Genomic DNA, 26,274 nt, shown 5'->3' on the forward strand with positions numbered 1-26,274 from the left:
CAACACTTTAGGTCCATCCTCCCCTTCCCATCAGCTGAAAAAAGCAGCAGGGTGGGAAGCTTGAAAGGAATACTTTTCTTGCCGTTTGCAAACAGCAATGTAAATCTACTGTCCATATATAATGCTAACATGTCTATTTTTAGTGTTTTGAACACACAAAGCTTTCTTATACTGAGTCAGACCATTGGTCCACCAAGGTTTTTCTGTCTCCAGGAGAGTTCCTCACACTGGTGTGCCCTCTTCTCCTGCATGGCCCTCTGCCCTGCAACCCTGGGAGTCTGGCTGTGGAGCCTGTCCAGTGTCAGCCTGCCTGGGGCCTGAGATGCTCATACCTCTCTCTGGAGCTTCTTCTTTCCAGCATCATTGTCTTGCCTCACTTGCTCAATCTGATGCTGCTGAGCTTGGGGAACCTTCCCCGCCATCCCTTACTAAGCACTGAGCCTATTCCAGCTGCTGAGCCCAGAGCAGATTTGGCAGCTCCTGCCTCCTAGGGCAGGCAAGGACAGGCTGCGGATCTCTTCTCCCAAACTGTGCAGCTTCTCTTTTCTCTCCCTTTGCCCAGCCCCAGCTGTTGTTCTGACAGCCTGCTGTCCATGCAGTCCCTGCCTGGCCATGTTTACTTCTAGCTAGGTCAGAGCGCAGAGGTGTCAAACAGGCCTTGCAGGGCCACAGAGGCTGATTGGGTGGTCTTCAAGGAGTCATGCTGTCCTTTCTGGATCTCTGGAGATAGCCAGGTGGTCACAACTATGTTGAGATTACATTAAGATAAAGATCAAAGAAAAAAACTCTAAATTACCTCCCCCTTTAAACTGAAACCCTACAATTGCTGAACTTTCTAAACTTTTTTCCTAATGTCACAGATGAAAAAGAATTTAAAATTTTTAAAATTGCCGTATGACAAATCTACTAACAATTTACAGGCTAGTAATTTTAATGAACTTGTTATCCAGACATATCTTCACTGTGCCATGAATGTGTCAAAAAGCACCATGTATGAGCAAGTAGGATCTTTTTTTTTTTTTTGAGGTATCACTTTTATGAATTTATTGACAAGACTACATTAACCCTTTGTGGATAATTCCCTTCTAAAGTCATAAGAGTAGTGTTGAATTCCAATGAAACCGTACGTTGAACTGAAGTCTGCCCAGTTGTTGGCAGTAGTACTTGAATCTGCAGGGAGAGGCGGTGCTAGAGGTGTTGTGGGAGTTTCACGCACTGAAACTTTAGGGGCAGCTGTAGTGTCAATAACTGGCTTTACAGAGGTCGGAGTTTCACTTTCAGAAATTCTCTCTGCATAGTTTGCAGGAAACCATCCAGTTTTCCCTTTCAGTTCACCTCCAAGCCATCCAGGTTCTCCGGTTTGGCTTTCATCCACCTGTAAGCACAAATAACAGTTTAGCTATATGGAATATAAAGATGGCTGTTATCCATCAATTAACACATTCTCCAGAAACATTACATTTAAAAGCAGTATTCTTACTTATGGGCTAGTCAATCAGTGATACCATAACTACTTTCATGAAATTACTGAAGTATACATATAAGAATTTCGGCAAAGCTCTTTGATGAAATTCTAACAGGAATTAAAGCAGACACTTTCAGAAAGCTGTTATTAGTTCAAACTAATTGGACCCAAGAAAATTGATTGACAAGGATTTGAGAAGGATTATTTAAATAACTGGTTATTCTAGATTTTTCTGAGGCATGAACCACAGTGGTAAGATACATGATGCTAAAAATTTAAATCTACAATTAAAATTAACATTTACACAATATTTTTTCTGCTTCCTCAACTAAGACTTGCAAGTGTACTTTCAAAAGCCCTCCAACTTGCAAAGGCTTTATGCTGACTGAAAAATTCCAACTGCAGCCCAAAATGGTGCCCCTGTAAGACTGAGCGCCCTCAGGAATAGCACGAGGGATGAACTGGTGGCCTGCAGTAGGAGAGGCAAATATTCTCCCTTCCATTAGCAGAAGCTCACCATGGTAGATAAGTCTATATTTGGTTTGAAACCTGCAGTTTGTAAGATGTTTACTTCCGATCGCTGCTATTTAATCTGAGATTTTCCTCCGTTTGTATTAGCAGCAATATATTTTACAAAAATAAGGCAAATAATAGATTCTGGACAACTAAAACATATTCCATTTGCAGTCTAGTATTTCTTTCAGGAACTAAACATCTGACTTTTTTGTTTAGAAGCTCAACTGTATAGTTGACAAACAAGAATGAGGCAATATAGCCAAAAAGAACAATTAGGAAATGTTCACAACTATTTATTTAGTATTTATAATTTATAGTTCTCTACACACACAACTGTTTTTGTTCTTATATTATCAAATGGAATACCTGTATTAGTTTGTTGCACCAAAAAGTCTTGTGTCACTTTAAAGGAAGTCTTGTGTCACTTTAAAGACTAGGACATTTATCAAAATATAAGCTTTCATGAGCGACAGTCAAATTCATCACTGAAACTGTTGTCAAATTTGACATAAAAATGGCAACACTGAGAAGTCTGTGGTAGAACATTTTAACCTGCCAAGATGCTCTCAGATCAGCTGCTGAATATCACCATTCATCAATAAAAGAACTTTAAAAGGAAAACTCCAAAGGGAAGTATCAAATTAGAATATATCAGTAAGCCCCCCTACATCACTTACACTTACACTTAACATAGTTAGAAACTATGGTGACTAGATTTATTCTATACATTTTTATCTTTATCAAAATTCTTTTTAATAGTAGTACAGGAGAGCGATTTCTAGTTGCCAAGATTAACAGTTTTCTAGATCAATCTTCCCTGATGAAAAGCATCAGGAAAAGTCACAGATCCACACTGGATTTGTTTCCTAAGATGATCTAAACAATAAACGTTTGAGGGGAAAACACTTAACTACTCTGAACAAGCTTCCTGCTATGTGGTTGCCTCCAACAATTACAGCCTATGCCTCAAAAATGGAATCCTCTGTTACAATTGTCTACTTACATTCCTGTTAAGAAAAATGAAAATCAATCAACTTGCTTCAGCTACAGAGCACAGGAACAACATTTTAAATGTTACTTAACAGTAATGATAATAATACTAATACTGAGCTCATGACAGTAGTGGGATTCAAACCAGTAGAGTGCTGATTCACAGCTGAACCACTTAACCACTGTGCCACAGCAACATTTACAATTGGTCTCATCTTATGGATATGGAAGTTTGCAGTTTGACATGTATAGAGCCTTGAGTTCTCTTTTTCTGAACACAACCCAAGGTCTAGGCCTCTACAACCGGATTTTGATTAGTTGGTTATCCATTAAATCTACCATTCTTAGATACTGTGTGATTTTAGACTGTTTAATCTATGAGATATTATTATTTCAAAGCATGCTATTAATTACTGAAACAGTAATATACCATCTCATAACCAAGATTCAAGATAAGCAAGAAAAACAGAATGAAAACCAATTACCATATGTAAAATCCCTGATAGAAGCAGCAACATGTTCAGGATTATTAGAAAACAGCAGAAATTAAAAATATATATCAACAATTCAATATCTCAGCAGCAAATAAACGAACAGTTAAGCTTTCCAAACAGTTAAGATACTGGAATCAGTAACAGCCAATTAACTATAAGATTTGTTTAGCAGCAATAAGTCTAATCATTAAAATAAAGAAAATAATCAGTTAAACTAATTCCTAAAATAATGTATCAGGATGTCACCTATCCCTTACAACCATCCACCTCACTTTGGTGAACAGTGGCACTCAACAGACCTCAGAAGGCGATCTTCGTATCTAGATATTTCAATGGGAGATGCCAGTTGTTATGGTTCCAATATTTATGAGAACTTGGAAGGGCTTAGAAGTCAGCACAGCTACTTCAGAACTCGCAAGATATGTTCTTGGCAGGGATATCAGCAGTCTTGCTACTGCACTGTGTGAACTAATGGATGTGTTATTGGTGGGTAGAAGGATTGACCCAGGAATTATGTGTGTCCTGTTCTGGATGAGATTGCACTCTGTCTAAAGGAGCAGGCCTGTAGCTGGTGTGTGTGTGTGGTGGGGGGGAATGCTCCTGGATCTAGGCCTTCTGCTGAATAAGGAGGTGGCAGTGGTGGACAAAAGTGCTTTTCACCAGCCAGCTAAGACCTCTCCTGGGCAGAAAAGATTTTTCTACTGTAGTACATGCTCTGGTACTAGATCAGACTGCTGAAATGTACTCTACATGGGGCTGCCTTTGAAGAGAGTTTAAAAGCTACAACTAGTACCGAATGCTGCAGTCAGAATGTTGACTGGTCTCAGGGACCATATCAGTCCAGTCTCGTGGCACCTAATGTTGTTCCAAATTAGCTTCTGGGTCCAATTCAGGATGCTGGTGTTGACTTTTAAAACCCTACATGGGTTGGGGCCATCATACCTTAAGAATCTTCTCCTCCCATAAGTACCTACCTGACCACTGCAGTTATATTCAGGAGCCCTTCTCTGGGTGTCCTTGCTGTCTGAGGCAACCTGATAAAGAGCCTTCTCAGCCATGGCACATCTTCTCAGGGAGATTCATCTGTTCCCCTCTTTCATTGTTTTCCACCAGCAGGTAAAGCAGGTGACGTTTGGTATTCCTGTGTTTTGTTTAATTTGTATGTGCCTTGTTTAATTATTGTTTGTGTACTATGCATTTAGAATCATAGCATCATAGGGTTGGAAGGTACCTCTAGGGTCATCTAGTCCAACCCCCTGCACAATGCAGGAAATTCACAACTACCTCCCTCCCATCAACACACACACTCGGTGACCCCTGCTCCATGCCCAGAAGATGGCAAAACATCATCAAAAGCTTGTTTTAAAGTTTTTATTGTTTTTCACCTTGGGGGCCATAACCTGGGTGGAAAGAAGGCACAAAAATTTCCTAAATTAATAAATGTTTCTGAGCAGTCTTCAAGGGCAATCATGTTTAGAAAGTATTGTAATAATCAAGTCTGGATGAGACCACAGCCCCATACAATCCCATTGTCAATCAATGACACCCTCAATCTTCTGGATTAAGCTTCAGTTAATTGGCTGTCATAACTACCATTATCACAAGGCACTTTATTGTAAAGTGCAAAAATATGCTTTCATAATGATACATTCTTTTCTTACCATGATGATGTCTCCTGGCTGGATAGTGATTTCATCATGACTTCGAGATTCAAAAGGATATAGTGCTCGATAATACACTATCTTCACATCTTCCTGAGCAGAAATTGTTAGTGGAGTCTTTTCTACACTCACAAAAACAAAAATATTTAAAAAGTTATATTATATATAAAAATCAAGTCCTATTGACTTGCATAGAAGTGTTTGATCTTATACAACCATAATACTTCAAGTTTTTATCTCCACTTCAGGACAATGAAGCAGAAATATTATTCCACAGTTATCCATTAATACAATTTCATATATAAACTTAATATATTAATACATACACATTGTCTCCCATTATTTTGTACCTGTGTTTGACCAAGGAGTTTGGACAGCCAGCTTTGCAGGATCTTTATGCTGATGAAAAATCTTATTCAATTTTTCTTGTACTTCGTGTTTGTTCTTATCTTCATGTTCTTTCTTGTTGCTTAATTCTTCCCATTTTGTTTTTTCTTCCTCTTGAATTTTTCTTGGTCTCTGGTGTTCTTCTTCCTGCTGTATTCTATCAAGCCACTGTCTCTCCCGTTCTTGGGTTCTTCTAATGAAAGTACAGAAAAATAAACGGGCATTACACAGCACTATATTTCACAATCTGAACAGACTGTTGTGACTATGTATTCATATTATTTGCAATGCCTACTGAGATTGCCCTGAGCTGGTTAGCCCAGGCAAGCCTGATTTTGTCAGATCTCAGAAGCTCAGCAGGGTCAGCCTTGATTAGTATTTGGATGGGAGACCAACAAAAAACACCAGGGCAAACTATTTCTGTTAGTCTCTTGCCTTGAAAACCCCAGCAGGAGACACCCTAAGTCAGCTACGATTTACAGCTGTATGATTTACAGCACTTTCCACCACCACACAGAGTACTGTAATCAATAGATCCACTGCTGATAGAAACTGACAAATATAAATGTTAAGGCTTATGGTAAAGTTTCTCTGTTCAATCAGTAAGGCAACTAGGCAGGATTGAGTTAATTTTTCTTCCAGCACGCCAGTTTCTGAGAGCAGTATACTACTCCGAAGTTTCAGAAAGACCAAACACTTTAAAAACACACACACACACACACACCATAGAATAGTAAGTAAGTATGAAAACAGGGTGCACCACTGTATTCCTGTACAAGCTACTAAGATAGGAAAGACAAGAGGCAAATGCAAACATGGTCCCACACAGCATTGCAGATTCTGATGAACATATAAAAGTATAAGATTGCCTGTTCTTATCTCTCTGCTAGTTCAGGATCTACTAGGATACCTGGCTGCCAAAGGAGGCCTCTACTGAAGCTCAGGCTGCTACCTTATGTTGACCAAAAGATAAGGCTCAGTAGCTGTTCTTCAGATATATTCCAAAGCAGTATTTATTTATATTCCACTTTCCCAAATACGTTTCATTTCACTTCCATGAGCAGCACTATGCAGATTAGGGCCTCTGAATAAGACCTCAGTGGATGAGTAGTTTCATATAATAGTAGACAATCCTTTAGAAATCCTGGGCCCAGAAGAGACAGAGCATTTACTACCAGCATGTTTATTTGCACCCCAAACCAAAATGGTAGCAAAAACAGATATGTTATTCAAGGTTAATATAATGGTTTCCCAGGCAATATCCTTGCTGTCACATGATGGACCATCGGAAATTTACAAGAGATCTTCAAATTTACAAGAGATCTTCACATAGACCACATTACAATAACCTAACTGTAACATTGATAAGAGCATGAATCATCACAGAGAGGTATTTTTTTTCCTAGGAAAGGGTGTAATTAGTATACTAACTGAAGTTCACAAAAGAACCACATATGTCTCTTGGTATTCAATGACCATGCTGGATCTGCAGCACCATACAAGCAGCCAGCCTAATACTTCAGGTGAATGTTAGCCTGTCCAAAAGAGCTACTACACCATCATCCTGGTCCAACATATACACAGTAACAACACCTCCAGCTTATCTCTTCAATGTGTGAACTGCTATCTAGTCCATTACTGCCTCCAACACATGTTCAGCATTTCCATTACTTATTCTGGCTCAGAGGAAAATGAGAGATACAGTTGGGCTTCATCAGCATACTGATGACATTTCACCTGAAACCCTTGAAAAATCTCAACCAGTTATTTAACATACATGGGTTTTAAAAAGCACAAACAGCTTCAATAATCACTTCTTCAGTATACTTTTTTATTTCCTTTATTTACAACCAGGGCTCATGTTCACGGTGATTTGGAAATAGAGGTGGGGGGTGTCAAGCATCCTCCTTCAACATTCCAGAACAGGGTCATGTGATATGAGGAGGCCAGTGAAAATGCCATTTCTGAGGGGCAGTAGCATTTGAACATTTTGGTCTGGCAGAGAGGTGCCATTTTGCAGACAATTCAAATCACATGAGATCAATCTGCCAGAAGCTAGTAGATCAAGTGCGAAAAGTACTTTTTCCTCCTAGAACTCCACCATCAACTGCCTCTCCAGAATTTTTTTTGTAAAAAATTGATGGGCACGGGACTGCAAATACAAGGGCAGGGAGAAAGAGGGGGATGGTGGGTTCCAACTTTGCAACATTAGGATGCATGCGCTGAATTTTTTTTTGTGGGGGCTCTAGTCCCCACAAAAGGTGGCTTCAAAAAGACACATCTCAATTCATATGGAATAAGCAGACACCAAACTGCCTTGAGGTCATGCAGTACAGAATGCCAGATTCAAGCCAATTCAGTGCTGATCACCGTGAATACTCAGAAGCACCTCCTTAAAGTGTGCCATGCGGAATGGGCCCTGGACACTATCAGGCATTTGCCTTTTTAGCTGCTGCATCACACTACTGACCCATGTTCAGCGCATAGTCTAGGAAGACTCCTAGATCCTTTTCTCATGTGCTACTGTCAAGACAATTCTCATCAATTCTATAATTATACCTTTGATTTTTTTCCCTACCTAAACACAGAATTTTACATTTATTTCTGATGAAAATCAATTTCTTAGTTTTAGCTCAGTTTTTTGGCCTGTCAAGATCATACTTTTCAAGATAATACAGTATAATACAGTGTACCTTCTAGAGTATTAGCTACCTATTCCAATTTAGTATCATCTGAAAATTTAATGAGCATCCCCTCTACTCCTTCATCCAAGTCATTTATAAAGAGGTTGAACAACACAGGTCCCAGGAAAATTCTGGAAGAATTCCACTTGTCACTCTTCCCCAAGATGATAAGGAACCATTTACAAACACTCTTTGGGTTTGATCTGTCAACCAATTACAAATTCACCTAACAGTAAAACCATCCTAACCACATTTTACCAGCTTGTCAGCTACAATATCATGTGGAGCCTTATCAAAAGCCTTACTGAAATCAAGATAAATTATATCCACAACATTTCCTGAACCACCAAAGTAGTAATTATCACAAAAAGGAGGTAAGAATAGTCTGACATGACTTGCTCTTGGGGATCTCATTATGGCTCTTAGTAATTACAGTCTTCTTTTCTAAATGCTCAAAGACTGACTGTTTGATTTGTTCTAACACTTTTCCAAGTACGGATAGGTCAGCAGTTATATGGATTCTCCTCTGACAGGTCAGTAGTTATCTGGGAAAAAAACTATGAAAGGCATGGGGAGAGAATGACTTTCATATGAAATTCATAATATGAGCATGGATTGAAATAAATGATCTGCCAATACCTCTACCCCTTATCAAGATACCATCTAGAGATCCATACTGATAAGCTATGCTCATGTAGTAAATTAAAGACTGGAAGACCCCTGTCTTATACTTCAGTCTTTTTTAAATACACAAGCAATGGCTCTTCTACAAATTGTTAAGAGATCCAAATGTTCAAAATTTTGATCAGATCCTTTTCATTGTGGGATAAGCCACTGCTCAGTGGTAGAGCATCTGCTTTATTTATTTATTTTATTTTATTTGTAGTCCGCTCTCCCCACACGTGGGCTCAGAGTGGATTAACAACATATAAATGCATATAATAAAAACAATTAAAACTCTGGTAGCAGTCATATAAATACAGCGATAAAAACATGTTAAGATAGCCCATCTTGCACCCTACATCTAACATCCTTAAGATCCACGGGGAAGGGTGGCTGAGATTTAACAAATAAAGGTTGGGGCACATATTCCCCCACCACTACTGGGAGGGGCTGGTTGGATGATTCGCCTGTCTCAATCCCCATAAGCCTGGGGAACATCTCCATCTTACAGGCCCAGTGAAATGATAACAAATCTTTTTGAGACTGGGTCTCCACAGACAGAAAGTTCTACCAGACAGGTGCCAGGACTGAAAAAGCCCTGGCCCTGGTTGACGCAATGCGAACCTCCTTGGGGCCAGGGATCACCAGTAACTGTTTGTTTGCTGATCAAAGCAACCTCCAGGGAATATAGGGCAAGAGATAGACCCGCAGGTATGCCAGTCCCAGTCCACTTAAGGGCCTTGAAGGTCAAAACCAGAACCTTGAACCTGACCTGGAAATCCTCTGGGAGCCAATGCAGCTGGCGCAAAACAGGTGTAATATGTGACCAGAACAGCGTCCTGGTCAAAACACGTGCTGCTGCATTCTGGACTAGTTGTAACTTCCAGAGCAGAGCCAAGGGCAGCCCAGCTTAGAGCGAGTTATAGTAATCCAGTCTGGAGGTGACTGTTGCATCGATCACTGCTGCTAAATCACAGGTCGACAGGTAGGGGGCAAGCTGCTTGGCTTGGCAAATGTAAAAGAATGCAGACCTGGCAACTGCCGTAACCTAGGCCTCCATTGACAATGAGACATCCAGAATTACACCTAGACTCACCACTGGCGCCAGCTCAAGAAGTCCCCAACCCTGATAACCCACGATCCAGATGCAAGATCTCTGTCTTTACAGGGTTCAACTTCAGTCAACTCTGTTTTAATCACCCAGCCACGGCTTTCAAAGCCCTGGACAGATTATCTGAGGTGGAGTCTGGCTGTCTGTGTACTGATGACAACCCAACCTGAAACTCCACACCAGCCGGGTGAGGGGGCACATACAGATGTTGAATAACATCAAGGAGAGTATCGCCCCCTGCTAGATGCCACACACCAAGGGGTGGCATGGCGACTACTGCTCCCCAAGTGCAACCCTCTGTCCCCAACCATGGAGAAAAGAGATCAGCCACTGCAAGGTTGTCCCACGTATCCCCACATCAGCGAGGCAGTGGGCCAATAGATCATAACTGACCGTGGGCCAATAGATCGTAACTGACCTGTTGCTGTAATATCCAGCAATACCAGCAGTGCCGACTCACCCCGATCCAGGTACCTGCAGAGATTGTCTGTTAGGGTGACCAATGCCATCTCCATCCCATGGCCAGGGCAGAAACAGGACTGGAATGGATCCAGGACAGAGGAATCCTTCAGGAATACCTGCAGTTGTTCCTCCACTGCCCACTTAATCATCTTACCCAGAAACAGGAGGTTCAAAACTGGGTGGTAACTGACTAGGTCAGTGGGGTCCAAAGATGGTTTCTTCAAGAGAGGCCCCCCCCCACTTCCTTTAATGCTCCAGGAAAAACCACGGAGCTTAAGGAAAGATTAACAATGGCCTCCATCGGAGCCTGAAGCCCATCAGCAATGGCCTTGCCTATGACTGGCCTTGCCCATGACGGGAAAATGGTGAGCCTCATTCCCCACAGGATCCTGTCAACCTCGTCTGGGAAGAGTGGACTAAGCTGATCTAATACAGGACCAGAAGACAGCCAAGGTGCCTCCAGTTCCATTACTGTATCAACTGTAGCCAGCAGGTCACAGCAGAGAGACAAAATATTACTCACAAAATTTTCCGAGCCCTGCAACCAACATACCTTGGAATGGGGCACAGGTTAGAAGGGCACCAAGCCATACCATATCTCTGTGCCCTTCAATTTCTAAACCTTGTCCCACTACCATACCTCCACTGTCCTCAGAATACTGGGACTCCCAGCCAGCCTCCTCACCAATAATCACCATCCCATACCCACAGCAGACCCACAATAATTCCTATAATAGACCCACACACGTCAATATCTGCTATCCCTCTACAACTTGTGTGTATGCCACAAGTATCCCACTCTCTCCTTGGCCTAGTCAATCCAGACCAGTTTCATAATTACATAAAGCCAATCAACAAACCAGTGGAGTTGCCCTACAACCCACCAAGCATACACAATAAATAACTGATGTATAGTATCCAAGACATAAATTAGAAGAGGGTAAAAACCGGCAGCATCCTACTAAACCCATCAGTTGATGAATACTCCCAATGAAATAGTATGGTAGATGGATTCCTGGTGGCCCCGATGGCACCAATATCTCTAGGGGCTCTGGAGACATACAGTACCAGCAGCCGCAACGAGTTCCACTAGTCCACTGCACCTCTGAAAGCCTCTGGAGGCAGCTGTCAGCCCCCAAAGTTCCCCAGAGGCTTCAGCATCATCCAGGCCTTCCAAACAGCCACCATACCCTGCTCCAATGGAATAGCAGGGCAATAGCTGGCTACAAGGAAGAAGCAGGGTGCTAACATGATGGTCAGTTTCTGTACTCTGGCCCCAGGCTTCTGGCTGCAAATTCCAGGTCTCTCGCCTCCAGCTTCCAGCTTAGCTCAACAGCTGACCCAACCCAGCTCACCCGGCCAGCGCTCCACCACAGCTTCTCACACTCACTCCCAGCGCAGCCTGCCAGTAACAGGTCTCACAGTCTCCAGCCACCCGAGCCCCAAAGACACCAAGGCAGCCTCAGGAAATTCCAGCACCTGACAAGCAACTGTGGTAGTAGGTGCCTTGGTCTGGGTCTGGGCTTGTAGATAGCATCTGGGTTGGAGTAAGTGCATCTCAGCTGGAGTAAAATGCTGGGAAATTAGCACCGTTCCAATAGCAGCTGCTGCATTTAGTATGAAGTATAAACGCCCAAGAGATTCCACAGTTCCTATAATAGTTCTTTTGCGTGCAGATGGTTCTAGGTTTAATCCTTAGCATCTCCACTTAAAAGGATCAGGTAGTAGGCGATGTGAAAGACCCTGAAGACAGCAGCTACCAGTCCAAAGTAGACAATATTGACCTTGATCAACCAACTGCTTGACTCAGTATGCAGCAGATGTGTCTATAGTAATTATGAAATAAGGTTTCCATAAATTAACTTACCTCTGACTATCTTTTTGCTTTTCAAATTCAGTTTTTTTCTCTTGCTCTTTTTGTTTTAGCTTATCAGCTTCTATGTTCTTTTGCTTCTGCAGCTGCTGCTTATTATGTATCTCTCTCAGCTCCTGCAATAAAGGAGTAGTCTATTACCATATACTACACAAAAGTATCTTAAATAGTTATGTTTCTAAAGCAGAAGGAACCACATATTTGGGAACAAAGTGGTCCTACATTAACTACCCCACTATTCAACTCTACTGTGCTTTGGTACATAAAAAGTTAAATCAAATTTCTCCAAACGACCACAAATCACTTTAGGTTCACTAGGTGCTACACGAGGACAGATTTGCAGTGGTTCTCAACCTTTAATCCACTGCCACCATCACCCCAAGTATACATTATCATCGACTATCCAATTTATTAAAATATTTATGTCACCTTGCCTACCAATCACAGCAGCTCACAAAAAGCCTGTCTCATAGAAAAAGAAACACGCAGCTATATAACTTTTCTCAAAATACCACCATAATATTAACTGCAAAATGTCACCTAAAAAGAATGATCTAACATTTCTTATGTAAGACGGACTGCAAAGGAGCCTTTCCCCATCTTCTTGGAGGATAATGTCCTATAATGCCAAAGCAGGTGAACAAGGTTACTTTAGTCCTATAATCAAGCCTAAAACCAGACTGGAAAGGATCGAAAAAAATCTGCTTCATTCAGGAAACCTTGAAGTTTTCCATCCACCACTTTGGCTCAAGGATGAAAACTTTTAAAGCAGTTGATACTTACTGGGATCTCCTGAGTCCAAGGCATTAACTACCTCTCAGACCCACTCAGGCAGTCCCCCCTGCTCCTGGCAGATTTTTTTTGTAGTAACAAAGAGAATCTGTTGCAGATGCACAGTTAAGTTAAAAGCTGGTACATATCATCTGATGCCAAAGTTGCATTTTTGTACCTCAATTCATCATACATTTACATAATTTATTCTTCTACTTCTGAGCTTGCAGAACTGCACTTGCTCAACTATGTAATTAGGATTTTGACTTGCAGAAGAATAAGCTAAAATTTGTGAACAATCTATGTCCCTTCAGTAAAGTATATTACTTCCTCTACCTTAGAGCCAGTTTTGTGTAGTGGTTCTCTAATCTGGAAAACCGGGTTTGATTCCCCACTCCTCCACTTGAAGCCAGCTGGGTGACCCGGGTCAGTCACAGCTTCCTGGAGCTCTCTCAGCCCCACCCGCCTCATAGGTTGATTGTTATGGGAATAATAACATACTTTGTAAATCGCTCTGAGTGGGTGTTAAGTTGTCCTGAAGGGCAGTATATAAATCAATGTTATTATTGTTATTGTTATTATTACCTTGTCGCTTTTTAGATTTACTCAGACAATAGCAGTTGTCATGGTTACCTTTAACTGATTATTGAAAATATCAATTTCTTGAAGTTTTGACCTGGTTTCTTTTTCTACTTCATCCAACTGGTCACGAAGCTGCTGGCATGCTAATTCCTTCACTTCTAAGGCTCTTTTGACTGTGAGAAGTGAATCTCCTGTTATTAAAAATAGATATTCTATTACACTGAGACATTCAGATCTCAGAGCACTAAATATAATAAAGGGGCTGAAGCCTAAGAACACCAAAGTGAAGTTCTGCTTACAGAATTACACTTTTCTGCTTTCCACTCTCCTCTACAGTTTTGTGCCACCCCCACCCTGCTTCAGGAACAGGACTTGAAACACCATTGGGCAGGGGGGATTAGCAGAAATCAAAAAACAAACTTGTATAATTATGTTAAGGCACCACTGGATTCAAGCCAAGGCAACTCTGGATCCATGCTCACACACTTAAAGTATGGAATAGCGAGTTGGAGCCAACCAGCTTTTTGTTGATGAAAAAGGAAGAAAGGGCCTTCACAGACAACCCAAAATAAGCTATGCTGCTGATCATAAGACCTGAATGTACAAAAACTACATTAGACGTAGGCTGTATAAAGAAGGAGAATGGTGAATGAAAAAGCTGCTGAAACCAACCCGATGTTTTAAAATATACTTACTGTGCACACTATTTTGTTGAACTTGTTTCAAATGATCATTAAGTAACTGTTTTTCTGGAATTAGCCTTCCAAGCATTTGCTGAGATTCCTGAAAAGAATAAAATAGGAATTATTGCCAATCTTTATTTTTGCCTCATCCACAAGTTTCAAACTGATTTCAGTCATTCATGGAAATACTTTGCTCACACTTCATTAACTCAATATTTAACCAACTACATGTGAAAATGAATAGCAAAACTTTATAACCCACCACCACCTAAAAGAACTGCTTTATAAGTGTCCCCATTTTTAAAATATCACGATACTCCATGCAGTTCCAAATTAAAAGTAGGCCTAAGTACCATTTGTTTGTATTTATGTATCAAGCTGTTATGACCAGATTTTATGTGTAGAAATATATTTTCTCCAGGACACAGAATTTACTAGAGGCAATCAATTCCCTCTTCAGTTAACGTATTTTGGCCAACTGTGCACAATACACAGTGTTGTAGTGTTACAGGGATGTAAAAGCTGCATGTAAAAATTCACAGCATAGAATCTGAACCAAACCAGTTCGAAATAAGCACAGTGGCAGGCACCAGCAGCCGTGAATTTAATCAACGTCCAACATGGCTAATGACCGTGTCCTCCTGCCGCTATACCTGGCTGTTAGAAGTTTGCTCCTTGATGTTCAGCTAACAAGATTTTCCTGGACAGCAGAAACGTTCATAGAAAGATTTATTTATGTAATTTATAGTCTGCTTTTCTCACTGAGACTCAAGGTAGATTACATAGTATAAATCAGTATGATCACTCAATAGGATATTCAATAAGCAATACAATAGGGAAAAAAGACAAATTTGAAAACAAGCAGAAGTCGGGTACAGAATTGGAAAAAATTATGAAACAAGCACAAGCAGGTTGATATGACATAGTAAACAATGCAGAACTATTCAGTAAAAGCATGCCCTCAGCAACAGGAGGCATACAGATTTGGCAGAGTGGATCTATTTGTGTCTCCCCCTTTCCCAAGAAGCCTATCATTTGCCTCAAAACTCTTCTCTGAGGCACAGGAGAGGCTTGCAAGCAAAATGTGCCACAGGATAGGACTGCTGCAGCAACGGGGTGGGTGGGGGAATAAAATCGTCTCCTTCTCCCTGCTCTGCTGACTCAAGGAATAAGCGGACGAGGGAGAGCGGTGATTTTTATCCAATGCTCCCATGTTGCTACAGAACCCCATTCTATGGAGCACTTTTAAAGGCTCCATTGATTCTTAGCAGTTTTCTGCAGTTTTTTCCCATCAGTTCTCACCTCAGACTGCTTTGATTTATCCCTAGTTCTGCATGCATTTTTTACCTTTAGTTTTCACATTTAATTTTTTGGTTTTCTCCTGAATTTCTTCTGTTCAGACCACTTTTGCCCCAATCCTTTTCTGAAAACCAATTCTGAGTTATTTTTTTTCACTCGAGCATAATGTTTGTTTCAGCTCCACCCACCCCCAACCCACTTTTTGATGATTGGATGTTCATCCTCGTCAAACTGCTCTTCCCCTTCCTTTCCTTCTTTCCTGGTTTTGTTTTGACCTTTTTTAATTGTTAATTTCATATCGATAGATTGACTTATTGTAATAATAGCTGCAGGAGGTACTCTGAATTCATAGTTTTCATTTTAAAAAAGCAAGTCTCTAGTCCTTTTCACTGCAGAAATATGCCTTTTTCCTTATATCTCCACAAAGGTGCTAGAGACTTACCTTTCTTTAAAAAATAAAAGCTGGGAATTCAGAGAACTTACTGTACCTTTTATTACAATGTTAGGTCACTCTCAACATGAAATTGACAGTTTAAAAAATATAAGCAAAAGCCTCAGTGGTCCAAGGGAGAGGGAAGTAGCCACCTGTTGTTGGAACAAACACTGCAGCTTGAAAAGCACATAGGTACTGCTGCTCTCGGCTCTACTGCAACAGAGATCAGTTTATCCTCCCTGCACTGTGGCCAGCCTCCCCTTCTTGGTTTTACATCATCCCAGGAGGGTTCTTTGGTTTGGGCAGGGGTGGGGGTTAGGTATGGGTGGTGGAGCTGCTCCCTTTTTAGGCTTCCCCATGCAAAGACTTCCCCATTTTCAACCTTAAAATAATTTAGTCCTTATATCAATCTATTGATATCAATCTATTGATATAAGCATGAACAAAAAAAATTACAGGGGAGTGTTGTGACATCATTGAAGACTAAAGTATACTCGCTTGTTAAATACTGTGCAATACAATATTATATTTTCAATATTTGATTTTAAAGTGAAATATAATAGAGAGGAAACATTTCCAGTTGTTGTAAATCCAAATATGATATCTAAACAAAATATGGTTATTGTATTCTAGACAAACTTTGTAATGGGTACCTTAATCTTCCTTTAGTATAATTTGTATTTCTGTTCCATTTTTTTAATCTATCCCTTGTATTGTTTAGAAAATAAAAAATATATTTAAAAAAAAGAAAGTATAATTGCTTGAAAATCCTGATTATTTAAGAGACATGCTGAACAAAATAAACCAACTCCCAACACAGTAAAAATGCAAGATTCTTCTACATGAAGAATCATAACCAAATAAATTTCAACACTTGGGAATTGACTGCTAAATAAATCAGGGATAAAACAAGAAGGTTTGGGGACAAACAGCAGGTTATTAGGGAAAGGAAGCTGGGGAAAGGTTAGCTCTGCCAGTTCCTTCTGTGAACTCTTTCCACTGGATTTCACTTGGTGTCATTGCAATGTTCAGTGTACTTTGCCCCACAGTGCTAGCCTTATACCTCTTAAACAGGAAATATAGTTAAGCAAGACTCAGCAAAGTGTTCAACAACCTCAGCTTCCTACAACGTAACAATTTTCAGTCCAATTTATTTCAACAGAAACAATGCAACATGGACTTAAATCCATCACTGAAATCAATGACTAAAAGAGTTTAGCTTGGTTGGACAGAGCCTTGAGCTTTTAAAATAAACATGTTATTCCACATGCTCCAAAAGCACAAAAGGCTAGCTTGATTTGGGAAGGGGAAAGGTCTCAAAATAAATATTTGCTAACTTCAAAACAGATCTAAATTCCAGAAAGACAAACTGAGCTATTGTTTAATATCCTGAAAATTACTATTCTAATTTTCTGTTATTTAAAAAAATACAATTATGGAATCCTTTAAAATTGACTTTAAGGAGACATTCAAGCTTTAACAGTGTAATCCTAAAAAGAGTCTAAGCCCACTGAATCACTACATACATGATAAAAACTGTCACTCTGGATGAGTATAATTTTTGCCATGCAGTTATTGTTTTTATTAATGTTATTTATTAAAAATATTTCAATTCTGCATGGCTCTCAACATGGGATCCAAGAGGTTTACAAAGTAGTATGTTACGTTAAGGTTTCTAATAATTACCAGTTCAGATCACTGTCCACTCGGTTCTATTTTGTGGTGTTAACTTTAGAATAGACTGGATGTAATAACTAAATATTTTAAAACCACCACACACTTACTTGTAACTGCTGTTGCAAATGTGTAATTTCTGCTATTCTTAGCTCTCTAGATTTATTTGTGCTCTCAATTTCTTGTCTTTGGGTAGACAATCGGCATCTGATATCCTGAAGTTTACCTTCCAGCTGATGCTTTTTATCATTCTTCAACAAGAAAAAAAATTATATTGGTTTACTCAAGTTTTAATTAGAATGCAATATGACTGCAAATATTCTTAGTCTAGCCTTAGAGTGTCCTGTAAATTGAAAGGAAAAAATAATTATGGAAACTATTCCATTGTGTCATGAACTCATTCTATGGCAAATTCAAATCATCAGTATTTAATTAAAGGTAAACGGAGCATCAAGCATTTTTACTTACCAGAGCTTCCAATTCAAATTCTAAAGTTTTTTTCTTAGCTTTTAGAACAACTATATCCTCTTGTTCTTTGTTCCTTTGATTCAGAAGCTCTTGCCGCCGATTGCGTTCCCACTCAAGCTGTCTTTGCCTCTCAAGTTCCCTTTTTGCAGCCTACAGCAGAGTGCATATGAAAGTAATTCATTGTGTGTCTCCTTATAAATGAGTCAAACACAAAACTAGTATTTTGTATGAACTGGATTTATGTTAACAGTTTATTTGTACAACCTGTTCTGATACACCTTCTTTGCTATGCCTCTATGTTCAACAACTGTGAGAGCACCTGTCTGCGTCTTCATCATGTACATAAAGTAATGTCTAAACTGGAAGGTCCTGTGGTTAACACACCATCATCGTTACACTGAATTACAGCATATACTAGAGAATGTAGGTATGATATCTAGGTTAAAGGAGATCCCAAACCAAAATTATGTGCACAATCTTATGGCTTTGAGGTTATTAATGTTCTAGAACCAATGGTATAAAAGTGGAAAGGGGCTGCAAAATAAAGAACGAAAAGAGGAGGCTACAGAGATGCAGCCTGGCAAACAAAGATTTGGGCAATTTCATGTGTTAGCAGGCTGCTATGCTTTATTAACTTTTATCTAATAAATTATTTCTAAACTCATATATTTACATCTTTGAAATAAAGAAGTAAGATCAGATAAAGAGCAGTCAACTTAAGAAGCAAGCTACTCTTACTGATTTATTTTAAAATGTATAATTTGAAGAGACTCTCAAATAGGGGTGTGCAGTTCGATTCAGAATTTGGATTAAAATACTGAATTCTGGCTGATTTGGTAAAATCACTCTGGTTTCTCTTCAGATCATATAAATCTTCGGTGAAATCCAGGTATTTCTAATAAAAAATGGTATTTTGAATGTTTAACAAATTAATTCAGTAAAATTCAGCCATTGTTTCCTATGGGAAAATCAATCTGGGTGGGGGCGAGGGTCATTTTTCAAACTACCAAATTTGTAGGGAACATGCTCCTGACTGTTCTGTAAAGACCCCTCGCACTTCATGAAGACTGGAACCTGGGGGCCAATTTTATAGGCCCCCAAATGTGGTGCCCTTAGCCACTCTCCATTATTCCCTATATGGAAAAATAGCCGGGGACTATCAGGAAGGCTGGGGGTGACATTTTTCAAGCAAACTCCACCAACCTTGCAGGGGACCTACTCCTAACTGTTCTCTAAATGCCTCCCAGGATTCAGGAAGATTGGACCCTGGGGGTCAATTCTACAGACCCTGAACAAAGTGCAGCCACTCCATTGTTTCCAATGGGCAAAAAAGTCAAAGCTGACTCCTATTGCAGAAACACACTTCCAAATGCAAGCTGAGCTCATCCCAGAGAAAGCCTAACAGAAGCAAACTGAAGCAAGGGAATGGAATCCCCCCACAACCAAAGTGAAGCAAAGGGCCCAACTTCATACAGAATTACACCCATTCTATCCAAACCAAGGGACACTGTTGCAGCTTAGCCCAACAGAACTAGTGTCATTCACAGCAGCCAGGCACTGCTGTAGGGCAACACTATAGAACCTAACCAAGCAGTACCCAGCCACAAAGACAAGGCATTCCCTTGCTTCAGTTTGCTTCTGTTAGTTCTGGGGGGATTCCCATAGGAAACAATAGAGTGGCTGAGGGTGCCTTCTTCAGGGGCCTATAGAATTGGACTCTGGTGTCCAATCTTCCTGAAACTTGGGGGTGTAATTAGATGGCAGTGTTTAGACCAGCCTTATAAGCTGCATGGCTGGCTTGCCCAAGTAACTTTGGTTCAGGACTGTGTTTCCACAGGCCCAGTTTTGGCCTGGCCTCTGAGAAAGGAATGAACTGGCTTCTTAATTAACTGCACCTGCAGCCTGTTGTTCCCAAGGGAAGATGTCCTTGCATGGAAGGGAGTATCAGCTCTGGCTACCCTCCCTAGTTTCTCATGCTAGCAACGCTATTATCTAAGTGTGCCCTGGTTCGCTGATAGCTCTTGAAGAGATGGCTCCTTACAGCATTGTGAATTTAATCTGATCCTCTCTAGCCAGAATCATTCTACCAGCATGTGAGAGAGGTTTTGCTCCATGCCAGATACCATGATGATCAAAGCTGCCTGGCATGGTTTGTCCTTTCTGTTTGTGAGTATGAGCAACGCCTGGAAGCTACTTCAGAGAATTATTATTTTCAATGCCTATTGCTCTGTGCTTATTAGAGTGGTTCCTGCCCTACATATACTCTTCCTAATCTGAATCTAATAAACACAATATATTTTACTTCTGGTGTCAAGAGTTACTGACTGAATGTGTGCCTGTACTCCCAGAAACAAACCTGGGGGCTGAAAGGTTGCAAACTTAAGAACTAGATTCCCCACAAGGCTGATGGTTCAGTGCTTGGGAACGGTAGCTGGGGTTTTCAAGGTCTAGACAGACAGACAGGTCCTCTGAAAATTTAGTGGAGTTTGCATGAAAAATGCCACCCCAACTTCATAGATAGCCCTCAGATATTTTTCACCATAGGGAATAATGGAGAGTGGCTGGAGGCACCTTCTTTGGCCCATAAAATTGGCTCTCCGGGGTCTAATCTTCATAAAACTTGGGGGATCTTTAGAGGACAGTCAGGAATAAATTCCCTTCAAATCTGGTGAAATGTGGTTGACAAGTGCCCCCCCACACACACATACCAGATAGCCTCCAGAGAGATTTTCCCATAGGAAATAATGGCTGAATATTACTGAATTTTCAGAGATAGCCAAACCGAATTAGATAATCAATTCAGATTCAGCAAAAAAATTCAGATTTCCCGCAATTTTTTTGCTGCACTCTCCTACTCTCAAAGTACCTTGCAGCTAAATCACAATAAAAATCTTAATATCCAAAAGTACCAGGCACTATATTTATAAGGTGAAACCAACCTAAAAAGCCACATTTTAGAATCCTACTCAACTAACAGCAACCCTAGAGGGCACCTCTGGAGAATAAGTAAACAGCAAAGAAGCAATTTCCTGCACTAATCCTGAAAGCAGAGTGTCCTGAATACCTTTTTAAAACTCAGGGGATTGTACAGGAGGCCACTTTTTTAAGGTAACCTGTTCACAAGCCACACAGATCTGTAAATGTCAATAATGGCACTATGAATTGCATCCACAAAATAAACTGGGAGCCAGCATAATTCAAATGTAGCTGTCACAGTAACATATGAATACAAAAGGACTTAGTTCTATGTAGAGCAAAATCTCACATGAATTTACTTGAGATTTCAAGTTTAAAAAAGGGTATTTTTTTACACCTTTCAGAAAGCCTTGCACATATAATTTCTTTCCATCACAATTTATTAAGGAACAGATTTCCCCTTATGCATTAAAAATAAGCACATTAATATACCTTTTTCAAAATTTGTTTTTAGACAAGTAGGTATTTCTTCTGAAACTGTCCATTTACCTCACGCCTTTCTATTTCTTTCCTCCTTTCTTCTTCCCTTTGACGTTCCAACTCACGTTGTTTTTCTAGCTGTTTTTCTAACTCCAGCTGTCTTTTTCGCTCCTGTTCCTGTCGCTCACGTTCTTTCCTTTCCTGCTCTGCCCTTTCTAACTGTGCAAGGCGCTCTTGCTCTTTTCTTTGCTGTTCCAAAAGGGCTTGCCTCCGCTTTTCAAGCTCCAGATTGCCCCGTTCAAAGTTCTCACGTTTTTTATCTTCAAATGTAACTTAAAAGAAAATAGAAAATTATATATAATATAACTGGAATGTGCTTTATTTCAGAATTTTTAGGGACAAACAATGTTTCACTATCAGAGATACTTAGAGTTTCATAATTTATGTAAAATTTGTCCATAGTGTGCCCTCGTGGTGACTACTGTTAAGTAAGTAAGGAGACAGGAATGGATGATTACAGATCCTGGGGACGAGTTCACCACCATATTTTCAGATATGCCCTCTGCATATTATTCTGGTGATTACTACAGCAGCTCATAGTGGACAAACAGGGATTGTTTCATGAGACAAGTTCCTATCATGCATTCACAGTAGAACTACTGAAATACTAAGAATAGAACAAGTCCCAGTAAATAAATGACTATAAAGGACTCAACTAGTTATAGGAATCTTTCAGACATTTCTTTTGCAGTGTGAAAAGGACTCAAAAATATATTTCTTTATTCAGGAAATTTTTATGCCACTTCTCCAGAATCCTGCAAAAGGCAACAGCTTCCATGCCACAGAGATAATGTCAGAAGGACCAGTCATGTGGGAAGTTTCTTCTCACACCAGCTTTGTTTCAGATACAAAAGTAGTGGCACTAGTGTGGAGAAAAACTGTGATGTAGGCTCCTCCCACCTAACCTGCTTAGATCAAGATGAGTGATCAAATTAACAGTGATTCTACATCAATGTTTCCCCACGTATACTCAGGGCACATGCAATTCACAAAAATCTTACAACACACAACCACAAGTCCTTCTGCCATATGGCTCCATTCCTGCCCCCACTCACCCCACATGCCAAAAAGCTACAGACCTTTTTCATTTAAACACTCACCAGGCAATTTCTTTTCCAGCTGTTGCTGTTCTTCTTCTAATACTGGCTCTTCTGGTAACCTTTGGTCTAAAGACACTGAGCTTGTGACAGATACACCACTTCCAGAACGAACTCTTCTGCCAGTAAAAACAGATCATAAGTTGCTTAAAATATGGGTATGTATGTATATAATCTTACTGTAATAAACTGTTGCCAATTAGCTACTTAAAGTATAATGCAGATTACTAATTTCCTAATGGATAGTTTTATACTATTTATGCTGTCCCTGAACTTGTTTTAATGGCTTGTTTTATTGGCTTGTTGTTTTTATATTGATTACTTATTATTTTAATTGTAAGCTCTCTTGAGCAGGTCTCTGATGCAGTGGCATCAAAATTTTCTAAATACATAAATATAAAAATTAAGTTTCAAGAATGTTATGTTGTGATGCAGCTCTGCCTCAGAAACACACTGATTTATTAGCCAATGATTAACACATGAATATGTAAACTGAATCCACTTAAATGTAAATCATTCAAGATAAAAAACATTCAGTCTTTAGAAAGTTCATCCATACACGCAAGCTATGCAGCAACTGATAAAAGTCACATGAAGTGTTTACGACAGATTACAGGAGACACTTTTACTGTAGTGAACTTGCCATGTGTATAGTAAAACTGAAAAGCAGAGTTCATAAATGAACAACTCAAAATAAAATGTGGATGGCTGCTTGTTTTTCAGTAACTCTGTCCTTGAGGCCAACTGGTCATCTGAAACATTCATTATGAGATTGCATTTCAGTGCTCTACTACTCAACAACTTTAAAAGCATTTGTCAAGCCACAGCAAATCGCAGTTTGCAATCATGAATAATGATAATCAGTTGGACATGAACTAACAGAAATGCAGTCTGCCACAAGCAAAGCTGTACATTATTGATCTCATGAAAAATGTAATTCAACTATTATTTTTTATTTTATTTCATCGTATTTATATTCCGCCCTCCCCGCAAGCAGGCTCAGGGCGGATAGTTCTATTCTTCTATTCTATTCTTTCAGAAAGAATAGAAGATTTCAGAAAGAATAGAAGATTGCAGATCGTCTGTAGCAACTGTAACTTAAGAAAAACCACAATACACCATACTTTGTATGTGATACACCCCCATTATAATATTAAATCCTTTTATTGAATTCCTCAGAAATGAACAAAAATATATATATTCACTCTTCTAGCTTACCACTAATCATGCAGTCAGAATTAAAAGCAGTGTTGCAATAATTTTACCTAAATGAGGGAGGAATATATTCTGGAGACAACACAGGTGGCAACGGCTGGCCTGACATAGCCATATCGATTAAGTGCATAGCCAAAATAAATTCTTCTGCTGTTAATTTTCCATCCTGGTCAATGTCTGAAAGATTCCTATTGAAAGAAAATGTATTTATTGGCTTTCCCCCCCCCCCCTCATCAAAGCCAGGAGAAGACATTACTTACAACTGGGAGTGGCCCCTTTTGATGTCCCCACCCTCATGTTCAGAAGAATTGTTCTCTATGAGAGAGATGGGGTTTTTTTGGGTTGCGATCAGTATTTTTAAGCTGCTTTACATTATCTTATTTTCCCCCTTCCCATATCCATTTATACTGTGAGCCCTTTTCTTAGGGCAATATACTGCCAGTAGATATGCTATTCACTTACATGACAGAAAAGTGCACTTGAGTTGGGGGCTAAACCTTGCCTCTTGAAGGAAATCCATTTTTCTTCTTCCCTGCCTGACAATCTTTATTATGCATGTATTTTTATTACATGGTTTTAGCGTGCCCTATCTCTAAGAAGCTCCAAGCAGCACGTGTAGTTTCCCCTTCCTGGAGAGTCATGGGACCCACATGGACAAAAAGCTACATTGGTCAGGGGCTAAAAAGAAGAACTGGGTAAAAATTGCCCCTTTCTTCCTAGTTCCACACACTTGGCTCTATTTGCAAACAATGGAGGGGGGCTGCATGCAGGTCCCATACATCCAGGCATCAAAAAGGATTGCTGGAGGGAAGAGAAGCCTCAAAAGAATTCACATCCACCAGCCACTTTGGTTAGTGGTTTGTTGGATAGTTACAACTCCACAGGGGACACTTTGGAGTGCGTAACTGCACTTTTGTGGAGGGGAAAGACAAATGAAAAAATTAACGGTGAATTAAAAATGACTGGAAGTATAGAGAGGAGAAATGTAGGTTCAATTATGTTTTATAAGAAATATTTACCATATTGTAGCCAACTGGGTTTGCGGTAAGCTTGACTGCATAAGGATAGTTCTTGCTTGTGGACCTAATGAATTGAAAGCATTGAGACATGCAACATAACCACATGCATGTAGTTTTGAGTATACAATTTTCAAAATAACCACATGGGATAAGGCCTTATTTTCAACAAACAGTACTACTAGGAAATCAGTTCTCTAGAGGCACTCAAGTTTTGACAGAAGATCATAGAACAATTACCACATTTTCTACCTGTATCCATTTTTCTGAATGGTCTCAACCTTTAGTTATGGACATGCTGTCAATCTATGATTGAGTGCCAATATATACAGTATACAGAGAGGTGAACAAAATCAGTGGGACTGAGAGGAGTACCTACTGAGCTCATGGCAGTTGTGGGATTCGAACCAGCATATGCTGATTCACAACCCAATCACTTATCTACTATACCACAGCACATTATTTATATTATTATATTGTTTATATTTTTTGTAGTCTGTTTTTCTCATGGAGACTCAAAGTGGATTACATTATATGACAGTACAATCAATAGGATAAGGAGATATGTAATAAACAATGTAATAGGACTAGGACTGCAGAAATCTGGAGCAAGACATAAATATTAAACATACCATGTTAAATAATTCAATATATGGTATTACGTAAGTAGAAATATAAATGCAGTGAGGAAGATAAAAGCACACAGCAAATGATATTATGTATTAGTAGCATAGTCCATAGTCACATGCCCTCTATTGAAACATCATCCTGAATCATTTTTATAGTGCAGCTTGACTCCTTTAAACCCCTCTTGGATACATACCTTAACGTGGTAAGGGGTTTTTACTCCAGAAATGAAAAACTCAGAAAAAACAGTGTTGCTCTTATAGTGATGCAAGATGTAGTACAAGCTATAATGCAGAGTCTGACCAATTAATATGAGATTTCATGGACTTCAGACTTCAAGGTAACCTTCATTCAAGTTTATGCCCCAACTACAGATGCTGAAGAGTAAGAAACTGAAAGCTTTTACGCAAGCATCAAAGAAGAAATTGATCATATACCTAAATAAGATATGCTGATAGTCAAAGGTGAATGGAATACAAAAGTAGGAGACAAAGCAGCATCAAACATCATTGAAAAATTTGGACTAGGATTATAAAATGAAGCAGGCGAGTGACTCATAGAATTCTGTGAAGCCAACTACTTGTTTATTGCAAACACATACTTCAGACAACCCAATAAATGACTGTATACATGGAAATCACCAGATG

General features: G+C 39.7%; 1 protein-coding gene across 3 annotated transcripts in view; it reads right to left on the reverse strand.

The window, feature by feature from the left end:
* Positions 1 to 26,274, reverse strand: part of ITSN1 (intersectin 1) — a 152,995-nt gene that overhangs the window by 71,750 nt on the left and 54,971 nt on the right. For all 3 annotated transcript variants that reach the window (XM_054973365.1, XM_054973363.1, XM_054973364.1), the window contains exons 9-20: positions 25,004 to 25,067; positions 24,035 to 24,172; positions 22,773 to 22,888; positions 21,682 to 21,944; positions 18,217 to 18,366; positions 17,859 to 17,999; positions 14,355 to 14,442; positions 13,711 to 13,850; positions 12,301 to 12,422; positions 5,477 to 5,706; positions 5,127 to 5,248; positions 1,128 to 1,375 (exon numbers count right to left, since the gene is read on the reverse strand). In XM_054973365.1, the coding sequence (XP_054829340.1) occupies positions 1,128 to 1,375; positions 5,127 to 5,248; positions 5,477 to 5,706; positions 12,301 to 12,422; positions 13,711 to 13,850; positions 14,355 to 14,442; positions 17,859 to 17,999; positions 18,217 to 18,366; positions 21,682 to 21,944; positions 22,773 to 22,888; positions 24,035 to 24,172; positions 25,004 to 25,067 (1,822 nt within the window). The remainder of the gene's footprint in view (positions 1 to 1,127; positions 1,376 to 5,126; positions 5,249 to 5,476; positions 5,707 to 12,300; positions 12,423 to 13,710; positions 13,851 to 14,354; positions 14,443 to 17,858; positions 18,000 to 18,216; positions 18,367 to 21,681; positions 21,945 to 22,772; positions 22,889 to 24,034; positions 24,173 to 25,003; positions 25,068 to 26,274) is intronic.

The sequence above is a fragment of the Eublepharis macularius genome, chromosome 3 (assembly GCF_028583425.1).
Source record: "Eublepharis macularius isolate TG4126 chromosome 3, MPM_Emac_v1.0, whole genome shotgun sequence".
NCBI lineage: Eukaryota > Metazoa > Chordata > Lepidosauria > Squamata > Eublepharidae > Eublepharis > Eublepharis macularius.